Source organism: Pseudophryne corroboree, chromosome 7, assembly GCF_028390025.1.
Source record: "Pseudophryne corroboree isolate aPseCor3 chromosome 7, aPseCor3.hap2, whole genome shotgun sequence".
In the NCBI taxonomy this organism is placed as follows: Eukaryota; Metazoa; Chordata; class Amphibia; order Anura; family Myobatrachidae; genus Pseudophryne; species Pseudophryne corroboree.
Genome location: NC_086450.1, coordinates 256,375,065 through 256,399,955, shown reverse-complemented (window position 1 = coordinate 256,399,955; position 24,891 = coordinate 256,375,065). Strand labels below are relative to the sequence as shown.

General features: G+C 47.7%; 1 protein-coding gene across 2 annotated transcripts in view; it reads left to right on the top strand.

Moving 5' to 3' along the window:
- PGAP1 (post-GPI attachment to proteins inositol deacylase 1) overlaps nucleotides 1–24,891 on the top strand; it is a 1,346,394-nt gene that overhangs the window by 46,078 nt on the left and 1,275,425 nt on the right. For both annotated transcript variants that reach the window (XM_063934105.1, XM_063934104.1), the window contains exon 2: nucleotides 8,281–8,434. In XM_063934105.1, coding sequence (XP_063790175.1) covers nucleotides 8,281–8,434 — 154 coding nt within the window. The remainder of the gene's footprint in view (nucleotides 1–8,280; nucleotides 8,435–24,891) is intronic.

Genomic DNA, 24,891 nt, shown 5'->3' with positions numbered 1-24,891 from the left:
TTGGTGTGAGGCCAGGAAGGCCCCTACAGAGGAATTCCAGCTTGGGAGATTCCTACATTTTCTGCAGGCAGGTGTGACTATGGGCCTTAAACTGGGATCCATAAAGGTCCAGATTTCGGCCCTATCCATTTTCTTTCAGAAAGAACTTGCTTCACTGCCTGAGGTTCAGACATTTGTTAAAGGAGTGCTGCATATTGAGCCCCCTTTTGTGCCACCAGTGGCACCATGGGATCTCAATGTAGTTTTGGATTTTCTGAAATCCCACTGGTTTGAGCCACTTAAGACAGTGGAGCTCAAGTATCTCACTTGGAAAGTGATCATGCTTTTGGCCTTGGCTTCGGCCAGGCGAGTGTCAGAATTGGCGGCTTTGTCCTGTAAAAGCCCCTACCTGATTTTCCATAAAGATAGGGCAAAATTGCGTACCCGTCCGCAGTTTCTGCCGAAGGTGGTGTCATCTTTTCACCTGAACCAACCTATTGTGATACCTGCGGCTACTCGTGACCTGGAGGACTCCAAGTTACTCGATGAAGTCTGGGCTTTGAAGATGTATGTGTCTAGAACAGCTGGGGTCATAAAAACTGAGGCGCTGTTCATTCTGTATGCACCCAACAAACTGGGTGCACCTGCTTCAAAGCAAACTATTGCTCGCTGGATCTGTGACCCGATTCAGCAGGCTTATTCTGCAGCAGGATTGCCGCATCCAATATCAGTAAAGGCCCATTCCACGAGGAAGGTGGGCTCTTCTTGGGCGGCTGCCCGAGGGGTCTCGGCATTGCAACTTTGCCGAGCAGCTACTTGGTCGGGTTCAAACACATTTGCTAAGTTCTACAAGTTTGATACCCTGGCTGAGGAGGACCTTGTGTTTGCCCATTCGGTGCTGCAGAGTCATCCGCACTCTCCCGCCCGTTTGGGAGCTTTGGTATAATCCCCATGGTCCTTACGGAGTCCCCAGCATTCACTTAGGACGTTAGAGAAAATAAGATTTTACTCACCGGTAAATCTATTTCTCGTAGTCCGTAGTGGATGCTGGGCGCCCGTCCCAAGTGCGGACTTTTCTGCAATACGTGTATATAGTTATTGCGTAATACAGAGTTTTGGTTATGAGCCATCTGTTCAGTTAGGCTCAGTTATGTTCATACTGTTAACTGGGTAAGTTTATCACAAGTTATATGGTGTGATTGGTGTGGCTGAACTGAATCTTACCCTGGGTTCCAAATCCTTTACTTATTATGTCAGCTCTTCCGGGCACAGTTTCCTTAACTGAGGTCTGGAGGAGGGGCATAGAGGGAGGAGCCAGTGCACACCAGATGTAGTACTAAATCGTTCTTAAAGTGCCCAGTCTCCTGCGGAGCCCGTCTATTCCCCATGGTCCTTACGGAGTCCCCAGCATCCACTACGGACTACGAGAAATAGATTTACCGGTGAGTAAAATCTTATTTTTGGAATATTTGGATATGGGATACTCAACCTTTATTTATTTATTTTTTCTATGCTTGCTTATTAGAATAAAGAAAGACAGCATAACTAATTGTATGTTCTATTACATGTATTTTTATAAAAAATTCATTGTTTGTAACAAATTGATGTGGCTGCATAAAGTTTCATTTTATTTATTTCAACATTGTTTTGAGCCTGTGTATGTACTGCAGGGGTGTGGTATGTTATATAGAATAGACTTTGGTTGACAGTGTCTTGGTCGACCACTATTGGTTGATAGAAAGTTGGTCGACATGGTTTTTAGGTTGACAGGGACTCTAGGTCGACATGAGTTTTTTTACTTTTTTTGGTGTCGTTTTCTCCGTACAGTTACTGGGAACCCCAATTAGTGCACCGTATCCCCTCGCATGGCTCCGTTCCCAATTGTAGTCCACGTGGATTGTAAAGTATGAATAAGTAAAAGAAAAAGAAAAAAGTGAAACACTCATGTCGACCTTTTGTTATGTCGACCCAGAAACCATGTCGACCTACTTACTGTCGACCAATAGTGGTTGACCTAGACAGTGTCAACCTACTTACTGTCGATCTAACGACCAGATCCCGTACTGCAGCTAATGGTTAGCAGATCAACATTTTAATATAGAACAAATCCAAGTCAGTAACCGGCAGTTACTGATGGTAAGAGGGATTCCACTTTTGGCCCAGGTTCCGTGGGATCAAACAAGTCTGAGCGATTGGCTCAGGCATCAAGGAGCATCCAGTCACAATCGGGTTTTATTTTATTTCGGTTAGTGAAAAATATTATCTAATTTTACTAAGATACACTGCCAAGGGGAGGCATTTGATATGCCAGCTGTCGGGATCCCAGCTCTCAGCATGCCAGCGCCGGAATCCCAACAGCCGGCATACCGACAACTATTCTCCCTCTTGGGGTGTCCACGACACCCCTGGAGGGATGATAAATAGCGTGGCGGGCGCCACCGCGCCCGCAAGGAGCCCTTTTGTGCTCACCCTGCTGCCTGCACGCCGGCGGTCAGGATCCTAGGGCCAGTATGCTGGGCGCTGAGATCCCAAGCGCCAGCATAACATACTACACCCACTGCCAAGAATATGTAACCAAATTTCTCTATCGTCCTAGTGGATGCTGGGGTTCCTGAAAGGACCATGGGGAATAGCGGCTCCGCAGGAGACGGGGCACAAAAAGTAAAGCTTTAGGATCAGGTGGTGTGCACTGGCTCCTCCCCCTATGACCCTCCTCCAAGCCTCAGTTAGATTTTTGTGCCCGGCCGAGAAGGGTGCAATCTAGGTGGCTCTCTTAAAGAGCTGCTTAGAAAAGTTTAGCTTAGGTTTTTTATTTTACAGTGAGTCCTGCTGGCAACAGGATCACTGCAACGAGGGACTTAGGGGAGAAGAAGTGAACTCACCTGCGTGCAGGATGGATTGGCTTCTTTGGCTACTGGACATTAGCTCCAGAGGGACGATCACAGGTACAGCCTGGATGGTCACCGGAGCCTCGCCGCCGGCCCCCTTGCAGATGCTGAAAAGAGAAGAAGGTCCAGAATCGGCGGCAGAAGACTCCTCAGTCTTCTTAAGGTAGCGCACAGCACTGCAGCTGTGCGCCATTGCTCTCAGCACACTTCACACGGCAGTCACTGAGGGTGCAGGGCGCTGGGAGGGGGGCGCCCTGGGAGGCAATGTAAACCTATTTTTTGGCAAAAAATACCTCACATATAGCCTCCGGGGGCTATATGGAGATATTTAACCCCTGCCAGAATCCGTTGAAGAGCGGGAGACGAGCCCGCCGAAAAAGGGGCGGGGCCTATCTCCTCAGCACACAGCGCCATTTTCCCTCACAGAAAGGCTGGAGGGAAGGCTCCCAGGCTCTCCCCTGCACTGCACTACAGAAACAGGGTTAAAACAGAGAGGGGGGGCACTAATTTGGCGTTAGAAATATATAAAAAGATGCTATAAGGGAAAACACTTATATAAGGTTGTCCCTATATAATTATAGCGTTTTTTGGTGTGTGCTGGCAAACTCTCCCTCTGTCTCTCCAAAGGGCTAGTGGGTCCTGTCCTCTATCAGAGCATTCCCTGTGTGTGTGCTGTGTGTCGGTACGTGTGTGTCGACATGTATGAGGACGATGTTGGTGAGGAGGCGGAGCAATTGCCTGTAATGGTGATGTCACTCTCTAGGGAGTCGACACCGGAATGGATGGCTTATTTAGGGAATTACGTGATAATGTCAACACGCTGCAAGGTCGGTTGACGACATGAGACGGCCGACAAACAATTAGTACCGGTCCAGACGTCTCAAAAACACCGTCAGGGGTTTTAAAACGCCCGTTTACCTTAGTCGGTCGACACAGACACGGACACTGAATCCTGTGTCGACGGTGAATAAACAAACGTATTCCTTATTAGGGCCACACGTTAAGGGCAATGAAGGAGGTGTTACATATTTCTGATACTACAAGTACCACAAAAGAGGGTATTATGTGGGATGTGAAAAAACTACCTGTAGTTTTTCCTGAATCAGATAAATTAAATGAAGTGTGTGATGATGCGTGGGTTCCCCCCGATAGAAAATTATTGGCGGTATACCTTTTCCCGCCAGAAGTTAGGGCGCGTTGGGAAACACCCCTTAGGGTGGATAAGGCGCTCACACGCTTATCAAAACAAGTGGCGGTACCGTCTATAGATAGGGCCGTCCTCAAGGAGCCAGCTGACAGGAGGCTGGAAAATATCATATAAAAGTATATACACACATACTGGTGTTATACTGCGACCAGCGATCGCCTCAGCCTGGATGTGCAGAGCTGGGGTGGCTTGGTCGGATTCCCTGACTAAAAATATTGATACCCTTGACAGGGACAGTATTTTATTGACTATAGAGCATTTAAAGGATGCATTTCTATATATGCGAGATGCACAGAGGGATATTTGCACTCTGGCATCAAGAGTAAGTGCGATGTCCATATCTGCCAGAAGATGTTTATGGACACGACAGTGGTCAGGTGATGCAGATTCCAAACGGCACAAAGGTGTATTGCCGTATAAAGGAAGAGGAGTTATTTGGGGTCGGTCCATCGGACCTGGTGGCCACGGCAACTGCTGGAAAATCCACCGTTTTTACCCTAAGTCACATCTCTGCAGAAAAAGACACCGTCTTTTCAGCCTCAGTCCTTTCGTCCCTATAAGAGTCATATTTGCCCAGGGATAGAGGAAAGGGAAGAAGACTGCAGCAGGCAGCCCATTCCCAGGAACAGAAGCCTTCCACCGCTTCTGCCAAGCTCTCAGCATGACGCTGGGACCGTACAGGACCCCTGGATCCTACAAGTAGTATCCCAGGGGTACAGATTGGAATGTCGAAACGTTTCCCCCTCGCAGGCTCCTGAAGTCTGCTTTACCAAGGTATCCCTCCGACAAGGAGGCAGTATGGGAAAAAATTCACAAGCTGTATTCCCAGCAGGTGATAATCAAATTACCCCTCCTACAACAAGGAAAGGGGTATTATTCCACACTATATTGTGGTACTGAAGCCAGAAGGCTAGGTGAGACCTATTCTAAATCTAAAAAAATTTGAACACTTACAAAGGTTCAAATCAAGATGGAGTCACTCAGAGCAGTGATAACGAACCAGGAAGAAGGGGACTATATAGTGTCCCGGGACATCAGGGATGCTTACCTCCATGTCCCAAATTTGCCCTTCTCACTAAGGGTACCTCAGGTTCGTGGTATAGAACTGTCACTGTCAGTTTCAGACGCTGCCGTTTGGATTGTCCACGGCACCCCGGGTCTTTACCAAGGTAATGGCCGAAATGATGATTCTTCTTCGAAGAAAAGGCGTCTTAATTACCCCTTACTTGGACGATCTCCTGATAAGGGCAAAGTCCAGGGAACAGTTGGAGGTCGGAGTAGCACTATCTCGGATACTGCTACAACAGCACGGATGGATTCTAAATATTCCAAAATCGCAGCTGATCCTGACGACACGTCTGCTGTGCCTAGGGATGATTCTGGACACAGTCCAGAAAAAGGTGTTTCTCCCGGAAGAGAAAGCCAGGGAGTTATCCGAGCTAGTCAAGAACCTCCTAAAACCAGGAAAAGTGTCAGTGCATCATTGCACAAGGGTCCTGGTAAAAATGGTGGCTTCCTACGAAGCAATTCCATTCGGCAGATTTCACGCAAGAACTTTTCAGTGGGATCTGCTGGACAAATGGTCCGGATCGCATCTTCAGATGCATCAGCGGATAACCCTATATCCAAGGACAAGGGTGTCTCTCCTGTGGTGGTTACAGAGTGCTCATCTTCTAGAGGGCCGCAGATTCGGCATTCAGGATTGGATGCTGGTGACCACGGAGGCCAGCCCGAGAGGCTGGGGAGCAGTCACACAAGGAAAAAATTTCCAGGGAGTGTGATCAAGTCTGGAGACTTTTCTCCACATAAATATACTGGAGCTAAGGGTAAATTTATAATGCTCTAAGCTTAGCAAGACCTCTGCTTCAAGGTCAGCCGGTATTGATCCAGTGGGAAAAACATCACGGCAGTCGCCCACGTAAACAGACAGGGCGGCACAAGAAGCAGGAGGGCAATGGCAAAAACTGCAAGGACTTTTCGCTGGGCGGAAAATCATGTGATAGCACTGTCAGCAGTGTTTCATTCCGGGAGTGGAAACTGGGAAGCAGACTTCCTCAGCAGGCACGACCTCCACCCGGGAGAGTGGAAACTTCATCGGGAAGTTTTTCCACATGATTGTGAACCGTTGGGAAATACCAAAGGTGGACATGATGGCGTCCCGTCTGAACAAAAAACGGGACAGGTATTGCGCCAGGTCAAGAGACCCTCAGGCAATAGCTGTGGACGTTCTGGTAACACCGTGGGTGTACCAGTCGGTGTATGTGTTCCCTCCTCTGCTTCTCATACCTAAGGTACTGAGAATTATAAGACGTAGAGGAGTAAGAACTATACTCATGGCTCCGGATTGGCCAAGAAGGACTTGGTACCCGGAACTTCAAGAGATGCTCACAGAGGACTTATGGCCTCTGCCGCTAAGAAGGGACTTGCTTCAGCAAGTACCATGTCTGTTCCAAGACTTACCGCAGCTGCGTTTGACGGCATGGCGGTGGAACGCCGGATCCTAAGGGAAAAAGGCATTCCGGAAGAGGTCATTCCTACCCTGGTCAAAGCCAGGAAGGAGGTGACCGCACAACATTATCACCACATGTGGCGAAAATATGTTGCGTGGTGTGAGGCCAGGAAGGCCCCACGAAGAAATTTCAACTCGGTCGATTCCTGCATTTCCTGCAAACAGGAGTGTCTATGGGCCTCAAATTGGGGCCCATTAAGGTTCCAATTTCGGCCCTGTCGATTTTCTTCCAGAAAGAATTGGCTTCAGTTCCTGAAGTCCAGAAGTTTGTCAAGGGAGTATTGCATATACAACCCCCTTTTGTGCCTCCAGTGGCACTGTGGGATCTCAACGTAGTTCTGGGATTCCTCAAATCACATTGGTTTAAAACCAGTCAAATCTGTGGATTTGAAGCATATCACATGAAAAGTGACCATGCTCTTGGCCCTGGCCTGGGCCATGCGAGTGTCAAATTGGTGGGTTTTTTCTCAAAAAAGCCCATATCTGTTTGTCCATTCGGACAGGGCAGAGCTGCGGACTCGTCCCCAGTTCTCTCCCTAAGGTGGTGTCAGTGTTTCACCTGAACCAGCTTATTGTGGTGCCTTGCGCCTACTAGGGACTTGGAGGACTCCAAGTTGCTGGATGTTGTCAGGGCCCTGAAAGTATAGGTTCCAGGACGGCTGGAGTCAGGAAAACTGACTTGCTGTTATCCTGTATGCACCCAACAAACTGGGTGCTCTTGCTTCTAAGCAGACTATTGCTAGTTGGATGTGTAATACAATTCAGCTTGCACATTCTGTGGCAGGCCTGCCACAGCCAAAATATGTAAATGCCCATTCCACAAGGAAGGTGGGCTCATCTTGGGCGGCTGCCCGAGGGGTCTCGGCTTTACAACTTTGCCGAGCGGCTATTTAGTCAGGGGCAAACACGTTTGTAAAATCCTACAAATTTGATACCCTGGCTAAGGAGGACCTGGAGTTCTCTCATTCGGTGCTGCAGAGTCATCCGCACTCTCCCGCCCGTTTGGGAGCTTTGGTATAATCCCCATGGTCCTTTCAGGAACCCCAGCATCCACTAGGACGATAGAGAAAATAAGAATTTACTTACCGATAATTCTATTTCTCGGAGTCCGTAGTGGATGCTGGGCGCCCATCCCAAGTGCGGATTATCTGCATTACTTGTACATAGTTACAAAAATCGGGTTATTATTGTTGTGAGCCATCTTTTCAGAGGCTCCACTGTTATCATACTGTTAACTGGGTTCAGATCACAGGTTGTACAGTGTGATTGGTGTGGCTGGTAGGAGTCTTACCCGGGATTCAAAATCCTTCCTTATTGTGTACGCTCGTCCGGGCACAGTATCCTAACTGAGGCTTGGAGGAGGGTCATAGGGGGAGGAGCCAGTGCACACCACCTGATCCTAAAGCTTTACTTTTTGTGCCCTGTCTCCTGCGGAGCCGCTATTCCCCATGGTCCTTTCAGGAACCCCAGCATCCACTACGGACTCCGAGAAATAGAATTATCGGTAAGTAAAATCTTATTTTTATATATTTTTTATTTTTTTATATTTTTCTGCAATATTATATAAAATTAGAAATTTTCATGTTACAATAAACATAACAATCTATTTTGTAGCATCTCTAAGCTCTTTGCTTCATTTTTCCCATTTTCTTTTTTAATTCGCTTTCCTTTTTTTTTTTTTTTTTTTTTTGCAATAGAAAATAAAGCTTCCCCAAAGAGTATCCAGATTATTTCCGGCATATGAACTGTATCTGTATGGTGAAGGTATTTATGCAGAAAAAAACAAAAATCTGTCCTTAAGTGGAATTCCAGTTTTGTTTCTTCCTGGAAATGCTGGTAGTTACAAGCAAGGTATGTACATAGATATGGTGTCTTCTAATTGCATCTTAACATGAAAGAAATGGGAGATCAAGCAAGGATGCACTATTTTTATAAACAAAATGTATTATTGTATTGCAATTTTTTGTTTGCTGCTTACATTACCACATTTGCAGGCCTTTTCTGTGACCCTCTCCATTGTTAATGTGAAATTTTTAATGTTAGGAGAACTCTACCGTAGATATAATGCATCTAACAACACATTTTCACCTAAACATACAGCTCTATGAGCTGTCCAATAGCTGAATTCTGTGTGTAAATAGTAAAAAGTAATTTACAAAAGTATTTAGAGGTAAAGAAATCTCTAGAAACCCTGCAATAATAAACAAGAGAAGACTGGTAAGGAATGGAGTCCCAACACAATTCCATCTATAATAAATGGAATTTATTATACAGTGGAAACTGGTTGCTCTATAATACAAAATAGCATAATGACATTTAAAATCTGTGTATCAGATAATATCAATCGTGTACAAATGAATTTGACAATGAATTACTTGATTATAAATGTAAACAACAATGGCTACAATTTAGTAAGTTTGATGATGATTGGTCTAGGGGCGGTGAAGCGAAAATGAGTCGCGTATAGACCACGACATGGGGTATTGGTAAATGAATGGTTTAAGAAGCACAAGGTTATGAATTCAAGTCCAGGTGGGGAGAATACAGATAAATATAATGAAAAAAAAGAAAAAAATTTCAGTTGTATAGTTTTTTTTTTTTGCTGTGGGGTACACTGGGCTCCACAAGGATAGACATTGGGGTGTAGAGTAGGATCGTGTTCCGAGGCACCAACAGGCTCAAAAACTTTGACTGTTCCCAAGATACATAGCGCTGCCTCCTCTATAACCCCGCCTCAGTGCACAGGAGCTCAGTTTTGTAGTTGGTGCTGCAGATAGCAGGCACATAACAGAGGGGCTGCTCCTGGCAGCCCTAAGAAGAGTTTTTTTTTTAAAGTAAAGTAAGACTACAAGGGCTGCAGCAGAGTGTGGATATCAGGAGACATTCCCTGCTGCAGCTCCATCTCTCCCCAGCGGCACTGTACACTCCCAGAGAGCCCTGGGTCTCTCCGGGATCACGTGGCCGAGCTTCGGGAGGTGGTATCGCGATCCAGCCCGCCCGTGGGAGGCGGGCCGTGCGCACTGGCGTGGACACTGTGGCATGCAGGCGACCCCACTAGGCCACCAGGCCAAGGGTACAGGTCAGGTTTCTCTTATAAACCATTTTAAATTGGACCGCAGTACCGGTGGTTAAGTACAGCAGGGGGATGAGGCTTAGACCTGTAGCCCCTCCCCCAGCCCCAGGGCGCCATTTACAGTAAATGTTCCCGCCCTGGAGCTGCATATCTGTCTCTCCCTCCCAGTCAGTATTTGGGCGCCATTTCTCTCAGCTACACTGTTCCTGGGACTGCTTGGGCAAATCCTCCTTTGTAAAGCCGCCTGATAGTCAGCGCTGTGCTTTTACAAGACACTTAAGTATTCTACATGTCATTTAGACAGTGATAGTTAAGAAACGGTGCATTTGGTCAGGGCTATCTGGTACAAGTACCCTGTGATATACATCCAGTATTTACTGTGCCGTGTTATATCTATTGTTTACAGAGCTATATATAAGCTAGTCCAGTGCAGTATTATTGTTTGTAATAACCTCTGCATTGTACAACTGTGACTATATGTGTGTGCATTAGCTTGCTGGGTGATTTTCATTTCGTGTCTCTCACTCAACTTGCTATCCCTATATTCTATAACCTGAGGGGGCTTGGTGCGTCAGGTTTATAATAATATAATATAGGATATTCACAAGATATACTCTAATTGTATTTTTCTCTGTGATTTTAGTCACCATATCTCTCCTGTACCCCTGTTGACATACGCAGGGGTTTGGGTCAGGTATTGTGCTGCTGACTGTACTGTGTTATCTTATTTTGCAAATTATAACATTTCTGCTTCTGAGGGTAACAATTCTGGGGCTGAACACACTAGCAGTGTTGCTGACGCCACAGGTACCTATGAGGAAAATATAGCAGCTGAGGGCTCTGGTTCTGGGGGCTCCTTTTCCCCCCCAGTGGGACTGTGGCAACCAGGATCCATAATGACCCGCCGTGGGCTACTTTCTCAACACTTCTGAATACGCTAGTTACTAAACTAACCCCCCTATGGGACCTCCCATGCCGGTTCAACCGTATATGGTCCCCGCGGTTAATCTGCCGTGGGCAGATAACTTGTCCGCTCAATTGAAGAAATTGAACCAGTCACTGACTACTAAGAAGTCTGACCCTCGCTCGCCTACGACCAAGGGGTCCTCTAAGCGGGCCATTACTTCCTCACAATCCACTGCTGTCACTGACACCTCGTCTGATGAAGATGGCGCTTACACTGACCCCACAGATTCTGACACAGATAATACTGATGGGAATGGTGGTTCACAAGTGGATGTTCCTGACCTATTGGAGGCTATTAAGTTGATTCTACAGATCACGGATGATCCCTAGCCATCTGTCCCTCCTAAGAAACCAGATAGATTCAAGCGTCGGAAGGTGGTTAAACAAGTTTTACCTCATTCTGATCACCTGGTGGATATACGTCAGGAATCCTGGGAAAATCCAGGGAAGAAGTTCGTGCCTCACAAGAAGATGCTGGCTCGCTATCCCCTCACGCCAGAGCGGTCTAAAAATTGGGAGACCCCTCCTCCAGTGGACTCGCATGTGGCAAGGATTGTGGTTTCCTCAGCTCTACCTGTCACTACTGTCACGTCTCTGAAGGAGCCTACGGATAAACGTGTGGAGGGTTGTCTGAAAGCGATTTACACCCTCACGGGTGCTGCGCAAAGGCCCACTATTGCAGCGACATGGGCTGCAGAAGCTATTGAAGCGTGGGCCCAAGAGTTGGAAGCTGAAATCTCTTCTGACCATGCTAGGCAATGTTTGTCATATATTGTCACAGCTTCTCACTATATTAAAGAGGCGGCTTCTGATGCCGGTGTTCTGGCAGCCAAGGTTTCTACTACGTCAGTCCTGGCTCGCCGGATATTGTGGCTGAGATCCTGGTCTGTGGATCTGGATTCTAGAAAAACCCTGGTGGTACGCCCTTTTAAGGGAGATATCCTGTTTGGGGAGGACTTAAATAAGATAGTGGCTGATTTGGCTACTGCCAAAACAACCTGTCTGCCAAGTACTGCTCCTTCTGTGCCCAAGGCTAAAAGTACTTCCTTTCGTCCCTTTCGCCCTTCAGGTAAAACAAAAGGTCAGGCGTACCACAAACAGGCCCGCATTTCCAAACCTGGTAAGCCAAAGCCCAAAAGAGCCTGGGCTGCCCGTCAGCCAGCTTCCAAGACCGATAAGCCTGCCGCATGACGGGGCGGGCCTCCCCCTGGGGGACCCCAGGGTGGGGGGGCCGGCTTCTAGGGTACACCCAGGAATGGTTGAAGACCACTTCAGATGCCTGGGTACGGGAAGTCGTCACTCGAGGTTACGCCATAGCCTTCAAAAACCGTCCCCCTCATCGATTTTGCCTGACAGACGTCTCTTCGGACCAGACAAAGGCAAAGACTCTTCATTCGGTGGTACAGACCCTCCGGGACACAGGAGTGGTAGTACAGGTGCCTCTTGCTCAGAGAGTCCGCTGTTTCTAGTCCCGAAACCGAATGGGTCCTCCCGGCCCATTCTCAACCTCAAGGCATCGTACAAGTTCGTGAGAGTCTCCAAGTTCCGTATGGAAACCCTTCGCTCTATCGTTCTGGCCTTGGAACCTGGGGATTATATGGTCTCCCTGGATATACAGAATGCTTACCTGCATATTCCTATAGCAGTGTCGCCTCAGCAATACCTGAGGTTTGCGGTTGGCAACCTCCATTACCATTTTCGGCGTTACCTTTTGGTTTAACCATGGCTCCGCAAGTTATGGCGGTGATGACGGTGGTACTCCGCCGTCAAGGGGTCAGGATCCTACCGTATCTGGACGACTTGTTGATCCTGGCAAATTCCCCAGAAATTCTCCTACGTCAACTAGATCTGACTGTCCGGTTTCTGCAAGCCCACGGGTGGCTCATCAACTGGAAGAAATCCTCCCTGGTCCCTGCTCAAAGCATGGTGCACCTGGGAGCGCTATTGGACACTCACAACCAGCGGTTGTTCTTGTCTCAGTGGAAAGTCCTGAAGCTTCAGGACAGGATTCGTTGCTTCCTCTCTCATCCGCAAGTGTTGATACATTCGGCGATGCAGGTGCTGGGCCTCATGGTGTCAGCATTCAACATGGTGGAGTATGCTCAATTCCATTCTCGCCCCCTCCAGAGGCTGATTCTGGCCAAGTGGGACAGCCTGCCTCACCGGATCAGGTCTCACATGATCTCATTGACTTCGGAGGTCCGTCTGTCGCTGTATTGGTGGCTCCAGGACCAACGATTGTGCAGGGGCCGTCCTTTCTGGATATCCGACTGTGTCCTGTTGACGACAGATGCCAGTCTAAGGGGTTGGGGCGCGGTGTTGGAGCAACACTCCCTTCAGGGTCGGTGGACCAATGAGGAGTCTCTCCTCCCGATCAACATTCTGGAATTGTGGGCAGCCTTCAACTCATTGAACCTGGCCCAGCATTTAATTCAGAACTGTCCTGTTCAAGTACAGTAGGACAACGCCACCACAGTGGCTTACATAAATCATCAAGGCGGCACTCGAAGCCGCTTGGCAATGAAGGAAGTCTCACGGATTCTTCAACGGGTGGAACGCCATCTACCGGCCATATCGGCGATATTCATTCCAGGGAGTCTTGAATTGGGAAGCGGACTTTTTTCAGTCGTCAGGACGTACACGCCGGAGAGTGGGGACTCCATCCAGAAGTGTTTCAACTCCTAGTGGAAAGGTGGGGCCTTCCAGATGTGGATCTGATGGCGTCTCGACACAATCACAAGGTTCCGGTCTTTAGAGCAAGGACAAGGGATCCTCAAGCAGCATTCGTGGATGCGCTGGTGGTGCCGTGGAAGTTTCAGCTGCCGTACGTGTTCCCTCCGGTGTCACTCCTCCTGCCCAGGGTAATTCGGAAGTTCAAGCAGGAAGGAGGAATCCTGCTTCTCATAGCTCCAGCGTGGCCCAGACGGCACTGGTTCTCAGACCTTCAGGGCCTCTCGTCAGAGCGTCCAATTCTACTTCCACAACGCCCAGACCTCCTCGTTCAGGGCCCCTGTGTCTACCAGGACCTGGCCCGGCTGTCTTTGACGGAGTGGCTCTTGAAGCTTCCGTCTTGAGGGCTAAAGGGTTTTCTGAGGCGGGCCCGGAAACCGGCTTCTGTTCGGATTTACCATAGGGTCTGGCATTCTTACTTTGTTTGGTGCGCATCTAACAATTATGACGCTTCCAAGTTTAGTATAGCCAAACTTTTGGCTTTTCTTCAGCAGGGCCTGGACTTAGGCCTGCGTCTGGCCTCCCTCAAGGTTCATATGTCTGCCTTGTCGGTGTGGTTTCAGTGAAAAATTGCGACCTTGCCTGATGTGCATACGTTCACTCAGGGTGTTTTGCGGATACCACCTCCTTACGTCCCGCCTGTGGCTCCTTGGGACTTGTCGGTGGTTCTGGAGGCGTTGCAAGAGTCTCCGTTTGAACCTCTTGGTTCAGCTGATCTTAAGTGGTTTCCTTTAAGGTGGTGTTTCTGCTGGCTGTTGCCTCAACTAGAAAAGTGTCGGATTTGGGTGCCTTGTCTTGTAGTTCCCCATATCTGATATTTCACCGTGACTGGGTGGTTCTTAGGACTCGTCCCGGATATTTACCTAAGGTGGTTTCTTCATTCCACCTTAATCAGGAGATTGTGGTTCCGGAACTTGTCTCTCCTGATTTGTCTCCCAAAGAGCGGTCTTTGGATGTGGTACTGGGCTCTCCGTATCTATATGAAGAGAACTGCTTCTGTTAGGAAATCTGTTTCTCTCTTTGTTCTGTTTTGGATTTCACAAACGTGGCTGCCCTGCTCACAAGCAGACTTTGGCCAGATGGATTAGAATGGTGATTGCACTTGCTTATGTAAGGGCTGGTCTGTCAGCTCCTGCTCACATTACGGCCTATTCTACTCTGTCCGTTGGGCCTTCTTAGGCGGTCCGCCGTGGTGCGACCCTTGAACAATTGTGCAAGGCGGCTACGTGGTCCTAAGTGTACACGTTCATAAGGTTCTATGCCTTCGATACTGCCGCTTCCCAGGATGCTTCCTTTGGACGCCGGGTTCAATGCGTTCCCTCCCATAAGGAACTGCTTTAGTACATCCCCAATGTCTATCCTTGTGGAGCCCAGTGTACCCTGCAGCAGAAAACGAGATTTATGGTAAGAACATACCGTTGTTAAATCTCTTTTTGCGAGGTACACTGGGCACCACAAAGGCGCCCACCCTGATGCACTTAGCTTTTTTGGGTTGGTATGGCATTAGCCGCTGACACTTCTCCTGTCGTGAGAGTGTGGTGTATGTGGCTACTAACTGTTGTCGTCTCTTTTCCTGCTACTGCATTGGGCTGGTTAACTAAAAACTGAGGGGCAGATTTATTAAGCTCGGTGAAGTGATAAATTGGAAGGTGGTAAAGGACCAGCCAGTCAGCTCCTAACTGTCATTTTTCAAACCCAGCCTGTGACATGGTAGTTAGGATCTGATTGGCTGGTCCTTTATCACCTTCCACTTTATCACTTCCCCGAGCTTAATAAATCTGCCCCTGTGCTCCTGTGCAAGGAAACCAAGAAGAAGAAAGTATTCCCTATTGTGGGCACACTCGGACTGAGTGACAACAATCTTAAAGTCAGATATCATTGGTGATATTTGACCACTAATTTTAAAATATAACTTTTATTTATTAACCTAAAACATCTGCGAAAATATTGTGCAAGTGAAAAGGAGTGAAAAAATAATTTAACAATGTGAAATAAAAATTCAGTCACTGCAGCCTGTTAATTTCTCACTCTCCCAAGTGCATAATGTATCAATATATGTTGCAATATTCTAGTGTCCTAATGGAAACAATTGTATCCTATGAGTATAACTCTGTGAGATGACTAGTTACACTATTAAAGACTGAGTTATCTTTTAACAGTCTCTCTCAATCCTAGCAGTGTGCGTATCACTATCTTCAAAGAAAATAGTTATTGTTGTTCAATCAGTATTATGTCCTATTAAATGCACATCATTGTGTCTTATTTATCGTGAATGTCTATCTCACAGGGCAATCCTTTGTAGTCTTCCTGTAAATTGAATCATGGGGACTTTTAATATAATTTTCTTCTTCTGCTATGATATAAATTAAGATCACCCAATCAGTTCAATATACACTTTATAATCGCAAACATGCTCTGTGGCGTATATATTAAGTGTATCCCTGAGGACACTCATAGTATTGTACCCTTCTACTGTACCTCGTAATAGGCACTTTATGGTGACAATATACTCTTAAACATATGTGTTAGGTGTATCTCAGAGGACACTAGTAATATGGTGTCCTTCGAACTCGTATCTCAGCTTATTTCTGTTATCAAGAGTAATGTGACAGAAATATGTTGTCAGGGTGTGTAGCCACAATTGCACCCCACTTTTAAATCCCACTATTTTTCAATAGAGATATATATAACAGTAATGCTGCAGATGCATTCCATCACTATGCATTGGGAGAAGAGAAAGTGTGCTATATTCCTGCCACGTTTCCCAGTTTATATCTGCTGGTCGTGGCTTATATCTACACCTTTACACGTGCTAAAGATCTGATTGTCTAAATGTTATTCCCATTCAGGATAGTGTGAGTGTGTCTCACACACTATCTGGTATTTGCCGCTTAGACTGAGATCCTGCAGTTAATAAAATGCTAATAATACAGTGCTGCTACTACAAAATGGTGACGGCTACAGGATTATGACACTAATACACCGTCCTTGTTAGTATTTTCCATATAATTAATGCCATTTCTAACAATCATGGACAGGTATATATATAGTAATGTAAGGATGCAGTACATATAAACCTGCACCCTTCTGCTGTAGTCCCCAGTTTTCAAGTTATAACCAGAGTGATCACCGTCTGTCAGTACGGGATCATCTGGGGCACAGCTCGTCAGCGCCGCGGTCTATCGCAGCGTACAGCCGTCAGCCGCCGCCAGCCGTCTCACAGGCCGCACACGCTGCTAGCAGCGTCCTTCCCTACGGGGCTGTTTAATCATGTCCGGCTGCGGCTATATGATACGCTGCAGGGCAGTGTAACAATAGATACAATAACTTATATATGGTACATCAATGCAGTGACCGAACAGTTAAAATGCTAAATGGTAGCCACACTGACGTGTGAGCTACCTTCCTAACGACCGTTTTGCATAAGCTTAATCATAGGAAGCCCGATTACCGGGTTTGAAAGAACTAAATACCCAGTCAGTCTTTCATTGGCCACAAGCTTTGATTGACATGTCTAATACCCAATCATGATTTATCTATATAAAAAGGATCTCCATTAATAGCTGGATTAGCAGAAAGAATGAATTATTGATGATTCCCACCTTATGAGTTTTTAATTTATAGGTTTTTCATACCAGATGGATTTTAACCCTTCTATGCATCACCATAATTGTTGTTCTATATATTTAACTGGATTATCTAACATGTGATATTAATTATATGTTATAGTCATATTTTTGACTAATATATTCTATTTTCTCTGACGTCCTAAGTGGATGCTGGGGACTCCGTCAGGACCATGGGGAATAGCGGCTCCGCAGGAGACAGGGCACAAAACTAAAGCTTTAGGATCAGGTGGTGTGTACTGGCTCCTCCCCCTATGACCCTCCTCCAAGCCTCAGTTAGGTTTTTGTGCCCGTCCGAGCAGGGTGCAATCTAGGTGGCTCTCTTAAGGAGCTGCTTAGAAAAAGTTTTTAGGTTTCTTATTTTCAGTGAGTCCTGCTGGCAACAGGCTCACTGCATCGAGGGACTTAGGGGAGAGAAGTTCAACTCACCTGCGTGCAGGATGGATTGGCTTCTTAGGCTACTGGACACCATTAGCTCCAGAGGGAGTCGGAACACAGGTCTCACCCTGGGGTTCGTCCCGGAGCCGCGCCGCCGACCCCCCTTGCAGATGCTGAAGATTGAAGGTCCAGAAACCGGCGGCAGAAGGCTTTTCAGTCTTCATGAAGGTAGCGCACAGCACTGCAGCTGTGCGCCATTGTTGTCACACACTTCACACCAACGGTCACGGAGGGTGCAGGGCGTTGCTGGGGGCGCCCTGGGCAGCAATGTATAATACCTTATTCTGGCTAAAAATACATCACATATAGCCCCTGGAGGCTATATGGATGTATTTAACCCCTGCCAGGTCTCAGAAAAACGGGAGAAGAAGCCCGCCGAAAAGGGGGCGGGGCCTATTCTCCTCAGCACACAGCGCCATTTTCCCTCACAGAAATGCTGGTGGGAAGGCTCCCAGGCTCTCCCCTGCACTGCACTACAGAAACAGGGTTAAAACAGAGAGGGGGGGCACTTATTTGGCGATATGTATATATATATTAAAATGCTATAAGGGAAAAACACTTATATAAAGGTTGTCCCTGTATAATATAGCGTTTTTGGTGTGTGCTGGCAAACTCTCCCTCTGTCTCCCCAAAGGGCTAGTGGGGTCCTGTCCTCTATCAGAGCATTCCCTGTGTGTGTGCTGTGTGTCGGTACTTGTGTGTCGACATGTATGAGGACGATGTTGGTGAGGAGGCGGAGCAATTGCCGGTAATGGTGATGTCACTCTCTAGGGAGTCGACAATGGAATGGATGGCTTATTTAAGGAATTACGTGATAATGTCAACACGCTGCAAGGTCGGTTGACGACATGAGACGGCCGGCAAACCAATTAGTACCTGTCCAGGCGTCTAAAACACCGTCAGGGGCGTTAAAACGTCCTTTTTACCTCAGTCGGTCGACACAGACACGGACACTGACTCCAGTGTCGACGGTGAAGAAACAAACGTAATTTCCTTTAGGGCCACACGTTACTTGTTAAGGGCAATGAAGGAGATGTTACATATTTCTGATACTACAAGTACCACAAAAAAGGGTATTATGTGGAGTGTGAAAAAACTACATGTGGTTTTTCCTGAATCAGATAAATTAAATGAAGTGTGTGATGATGCGTGGGTTTCCCCCGATAGAAAATTATTGGCGGTATACCCTTTCCCGCCAGAAGTTATGGCGCGTTGGGAAACACACCTTAGGGTGGATAAGGCGCTCACACGCTTATAAAAACAAGTGGCGTTACCGTCTCCAGATACGGACCCCCTCAAGGAGCCAACTGATAGGAGGTTGGGAAATATCCTAAAAAGTATATACACACATACTGGTGTTATACTGCGACCAGCGATCGCCTCAGCCTGGATGGGCAGCGCTGGGGTGGCTTGGTCGGATTCCCTGACTGGAAATATTGATACCCTTGACAGGGACAGTATTTTATTGACTATAGAGCATTTAAAAGATGCATTTCTATATATGCGAAACTCTGGCATCAAGAGTAAGTGCGATGTCCATATCTGCCAGACGATGATTATGGACACGACAGTGGTCAGGTGATGCAGATTCCAAACGGCACATGGAAGTATTGCCGTATAAAGGGGAGGAGTTATTTGGGGTCGGTCCATCGGACCTGGTGGCCACGGCAACAGCTAGAAAATCCACCTTTTTTACCCCAAGTCACATCTCAGCAGAAAAAGACATAGTCTTTTCAGCCTCAGTCCTTTCGTCCCCATAATATCTGCCCAGGGATAGAGGTAAGGGAAGAAGACTGCAGCAGGCAGCCCATTCCCAGGAACAGAAGCCTTCCACCGCTTCTGCCAAGTCCTCAGCATGACGCTGGGGCCGTACAAACAGGTGCGATGGGGGGTCGTCTCAAGAGTTTTCAGCACGCAGTGGGCTCACTCGCAAGTGGACCCCTGGGTCCTACAAGTAGTATCCCAGGGGTACAGATTGGAAATTCGAGACGTCTCCCCCTCGCAAGTTCCTGAAGTTTGCTTTACCAACGTCTACCTCCGACAGGGAGGCAGTATTGGAAACAATTCACAAGCTGTATTCCCAGCAGGTGATAATCAAAGTACCCCTCCTACAACAAGTAAAGGGGTATTATTCCACACTATATTGTGGTACTGAAGCCAGACGGCTCGGTGAGACCTATTCTAAATGGAGTCACTCAGAGCAGTGATAGCGAACCAGGAAGAAGGGGACTATATGGTGTCCCTGGACATCAAGGATGCTTACCTCCATGTCCAAAATTGCCCTTCTCACAAAGGGTACCTCAGGTTCGTGGTACAAAACTGTCACTATCAGTTTCAGACGCTGCCGTTTGGATTGTCCACGGCACCCCGGGTCTTTACCAAGGTAATGGCCGAAATGATGATTCTTCTTCAAAGAAAAGGCGTCTTAATTATCCCTTACTTGGACGATCTCCTGATAAGGGCATGGTCCAGAGAACAGTTGGAGGTCTGAGTAGCACTATCTCAAGTAGTTCTACGACAGCATGGGTGGATTCTAAATATTCCAAAATCGCAGCTGTCTCCGACGACACGTCTGCTGTCCCTAGGGATGATTCTGGACACAGTCCAGAAAAAGGTGTTTCTCCCGGAGGAGAAAGCCAGGGAGTTATCCGAGCTAGTCAGGAACCTCCAAAAACCAGGAAAAGTGTCAGTGCATCATTGCACAAGGGTCCTGGGAAAATGGTGGCTTCTTACGAAGCGATTCCATTCGGCAGATTTCACGCAAGAACTTTTCAGTGGGATCTGCTGGACAAATGGTCCGGATCGCATCTTCAGATGCATCAGCGGATAACCCTGTCTCCAAGGACAAGGGTGTCTCTTCTGTGGTGGCTGCAGAGTGCTCATCTACTAAAGGGCCACAGTTATGCATTCAGGACTGGGTCCTGGTGACCACGGATTCCAGCTTGAAAGGCTGGGGAGCAGTCACACAGGGAAAAAATTTCCAGGGAGTGTGATCAAGTCTGGGGACTTCTCTCCGCATAAATATACTGGAGCTAAGAGCAATTTACAATGCTCTAAGCTTAGCAAGACCTCTGCTTCAAGGTTAGCCGGTATTGATCCAGTGGGACAACATCACGGCAGTCGCCCACGTAAACAGACAGGGCGGCACAAGAAGCAGGACAATGGCAAGGATTCTTCGCTGGGCGGAAAATCATGTGATAGCACTGTCAGCAGTTTTCATTCCGGGAGTGGACAACTGGGAAGCAGACTTCCTCAGCACGACCTCCACCCGGGAGAGTGGGGACTTCATCGAGAAGTTTTTTCCACATGATTGTGCACCGTTGGGAAAGACCAAAGGTGGACATGATGGCGTCCTGCCTGAACAAAAAACTGGACAGGTATTGCGCCAGGTCAAGAGACCCTCAGGCAATAGCTGTGGACGTTCTGGTAACACCAGGGGTGTACCAGTCGGTGTATGTGTTCCCTCCTCTGCTTCTCATACCAAAGGTACTGAGAATTATAAGACGTAGAGGAGTAAGAACTATACTCGTGGCTCCGGATGGGCCAAGAAGGACTTGGTACCCGGAACTTCAAGAGATGCTCACAGAGGACTCAGGGCCTCTGCCGATAAGAAGGGACTTGTTTCAGCAAGTACCATGTCTGTTCCAAGACTTACCGCGGCTGCGTTTGACGGCATGGCGGTTGAACGCCGGATCCTAAGGGAAAAAGGCATTCCGGAAGAGGTCATTCCTACCCTGGTCAAAGCCAGGAAGGAGGTGACCGCACAACATTATCACCACATGTGGCGAAAATATGTTGCGTGGTGTGAGGCCAGGAAGGCCCCACGAAGAAATTTCAACTCGGTCGATTCCTGCATTTCCTGCAAACAGGAGTGTCTATGGGCCTCAAATTGGGGTCCATTAAGGTTCAAATTTCGGCCCTGTCGGTTTTCTTCCAGAAAGAATTGGCTTCAGTTCCTGAAGTCCAGAAATTTGACAAGGGAGTACTGCATAAACAACCCCCTTTTGTGCCTCCAGTGGCACTGTGGGATCTCAACGTAGTCCTGGGATTCCTCAAATCACGTTGGTTTAAACCGCTCAAATCTGTGGATTTGAAATATCTCACATGGAAAGTGACCATGATGTTGGCCCTGGCCTCGGCCAGGCGAGTGTCAGAATTGGCGGCTTTGTCTCACAAAAGCCCATATCTGATTGTCCATTCGGACAGGGCAGAGCTGCGGACTCGTCCCCAGTTTCTCCCTAAGTTGGTGTCAGCGTTTCATCTGAACCAGCTTATTGTGGTACCTGCGGCTACTAGAGACTTGGAGGACTCCAAGTGGCTAGATGTTGTCAGGGCCCTGAAAATATAGATTCCAGGACGGCTGGAGTCAGGAAAACTGACTTGCTGTTATCCTGTATGCACCCAAAAAACTGGGTGCTCTTGCTTCTAAGCAGACGATTGCTAGTTGAATGTGTAGTACAATTCAGCTTGCACATTCTGTGGCAGGACTGCCACAGCCAAAATATATAAATGCCCATTCCACAAGGAAGGTGGGCTCATCTTGGGCGACTGCCCGAGGGGTCTCGGCTTTACAACTTTGCCGAGCTGCTACTTGGTCAGGGGCACACCCTGGCTGAGGAGGACCTGGAGTTCTCTCACTCGGTGCTGCAGAGTCATCCGCACTCTCCCGCCCGTTTGGGAGCTTTGGTATAATCCCCATGGTCCTGACGGAGTCCCCAGCATCCACTTAGGACGTCAGAGAAAATAAGATTTTACTTACCGATAAATCTATTTCTCGTAGTCCGTAGTGGATGCTGGGCGCCCATCCCAAGTGCGGATTGTCTGCAATACTTGTACATAGTTGTTGTTACAAAAAAATCGGGTTGTTATTGTTGTGAGCCGTCTGTTCAGAGGCTCCTACGTTTGTCATACTGTTAACTGGGTTCAGATCACAAGTTATACGGTGTGATTGGTGTGGCTGGTATGAGTCTTACCCGGGATTCAATATCCTTCCTTATTGTGTACGCTCGTCCGGGCACAGTATCCTAACTGAGGCTTGGAGGAGGGTCATAGGGGGAGGAGCCAGTACACACCACCTGATCCTAAAGCTTTAGTTTTGTGCCCTGTCTCCTGCGGAGCCGCTATTCCTCATGGTCCTGACGGAGTCCCCAGCATCCACTACGGACTACGAGAAATAGATTTATCGGTAAGTAAAATCTTATTATTGCTAGTTCAGTGCAGTTTTATGGTACATCATTTCTGCATGGTACGCTTGTGACTATATACGTGTGTGTGCATGTAGTTGCTGCGTGGTGGCCTTATTAAAGGGTATTTCACTCAATGGGCTACTCCTATATTGCTATACCCGAGGGATCTACGTGTATCAGGTTTCTTTCTGTATAATATAGGATTGTATCATAAGATATACTTGCTCTGTATTTTTACTTGTATTCATTGTCACCCTATATATCTCTGGAACTCCCGGTTTTCACCTAGGTTCTTGCTAGGTGTATTGCTGCTACACCTTGTACCAGGTTGCCCGATATTGTGCACATTCTTATGTCTGTTACACATGGCAACGACGCTGGGACTTCTCTCTCATTGCGTGGTAATGAGGCCGCAGACGTGATGGAGGAGAATATGGCATCTGAGAGTTCAGGTTGACGGATTTCCTTACCCCCCAGTCGGTCGGTAGCACCTGGGGCATCTCAGGACCCACCTTGGGCTACGTTTTCCATGCTGTTAAACACGGTTGTAACTAAATTGGCGCCTCATGTGGGACCGCCTGTGCCAATGCAGCAGTTTATGGTCCCTGTTATTAATCCGCCATGGGCAGATCAAATCTCCACTCAGTTACAGCATTTGAACCGGTTATTGACTAAATCTAAGTGTCACTCTCGCCTGCCTAAGACTAAGTCGTCTTCTAAACAGGCCATTACCTCCTCCCAATCCACTGCTATCCCAGACACGTCCTCTGATGAGGATGGCGCATATACTGATCCCACAGACACTGACACAGATGTTTCTGAAGGGGAATGGAAGTCATTGGTGGATGTCCCGGATTTGATTGAAGCTATTAGGCTCATTCTTCAGGTGTCTGATGATCCTGAGCCTGAGGCTGTCTCTAAGAAATCGGATAGGTTTAAACGTAAGAAGGTGGTTAAACAAGTTTTACCTCATTCTGGACACCTGGTTGACATACGTCAGGAATCCTGGGAAAATCCGGGGACAAAATTCAGACCGAATAAGAGACTGTTGGCTCGCTATCCTCTCTATGCGAAGGTATGTAAGAATTGGGAAACTCCTCCGCCCGTAGATTCTCATGTGGCGCATATGGTTGTTTCCTCTGCTCTGCCAGTAACTACCGTCACCTCTCTGAAGGAACCGACGGATAGACATGTGGAGGGTTGTTTGAAAGTGATTTACACCCTAACGGGGGCTGTGCATAGGCCAACCATTGCAGCAACATGGGCTGCTGAAGCTGTTGAGGCGTGGGCTCAGGAGCTTGAGGCGGTACTGCCTTCCAACGTATCTGAGCATGCTCGACAATGTCTCTGGTATATTACCACGGCTTCTCTGTACCTTAAGGAGGCATACTCTGATGCCGGGGTGCTGGCGGCCAAGGCTGCTACTACGTCCGTCTTGCCCAGACGTATCCTTTGGTTGAGATCCTGGTCGGTGGATATGGATTCCAAGAAAACCCTGGAGGTGCTTCCTTTTAAGCGAGACATTCTCTTTGGAGAACACCTCAATAAGATTGTGGCTAATCTGGCTACTGCTAAAACAGTACGGCTCCTTCCGCACAGAAGGCTAAAAGTACTTTCCCTCGGCTCTTTCGTCCTCCAGGAAAAGCAAAAGTCAGGCATACCCATAGCAAGCTCGTGCTTCCAGACTTGCCAAGCCCAGACCTAAGCCTGCCTGGGCCGCCCTTCAGCTAGCTTCCAAACTGACAAGCCTGCCGCATGACGGGGCGGGCCTCCCTCTGGGGGAACCCAGGGTGGGGGGACGACTTCTAGGTTTTGCCCAGTAATGGTTGAAGACCACTTCAGATACCTGGGTGAGGGAAGTCGTGCTCGAGCTTACGCCATACCCTTCAAGAATCATCCCCCTCATCGATTTTTGCCTGACAGATGTGCCTTTTGGATCCGGCAAAATACTTTGCATTCGGTGGTACATTCATTCCTGACCACAGGAGTGGTAGTACAGGTGCCTCTGGCTCAGAGAGGCAAGGGGTACTATTCACCGCTGTCCCTAGTCTCGAAACCGAACGGGTCCTCGCGGCCCATTCTCAATCTGAAGTCCTTGAACAAGCATGTGTGGATCTCCCAAGTTTCATATGGAAACGCTGTACTCTATTGTTCTGGCTTTGGAGCCTGGTGACTATATGGTCTCCCTGGTCATACAGGATGCCTACCTACATATTCCTATAGCGGTATCTTATCAGCAGTACCTGAGGGTTGCGATGGGCAACCTTCATTACCAATTTTGTCCGTTAC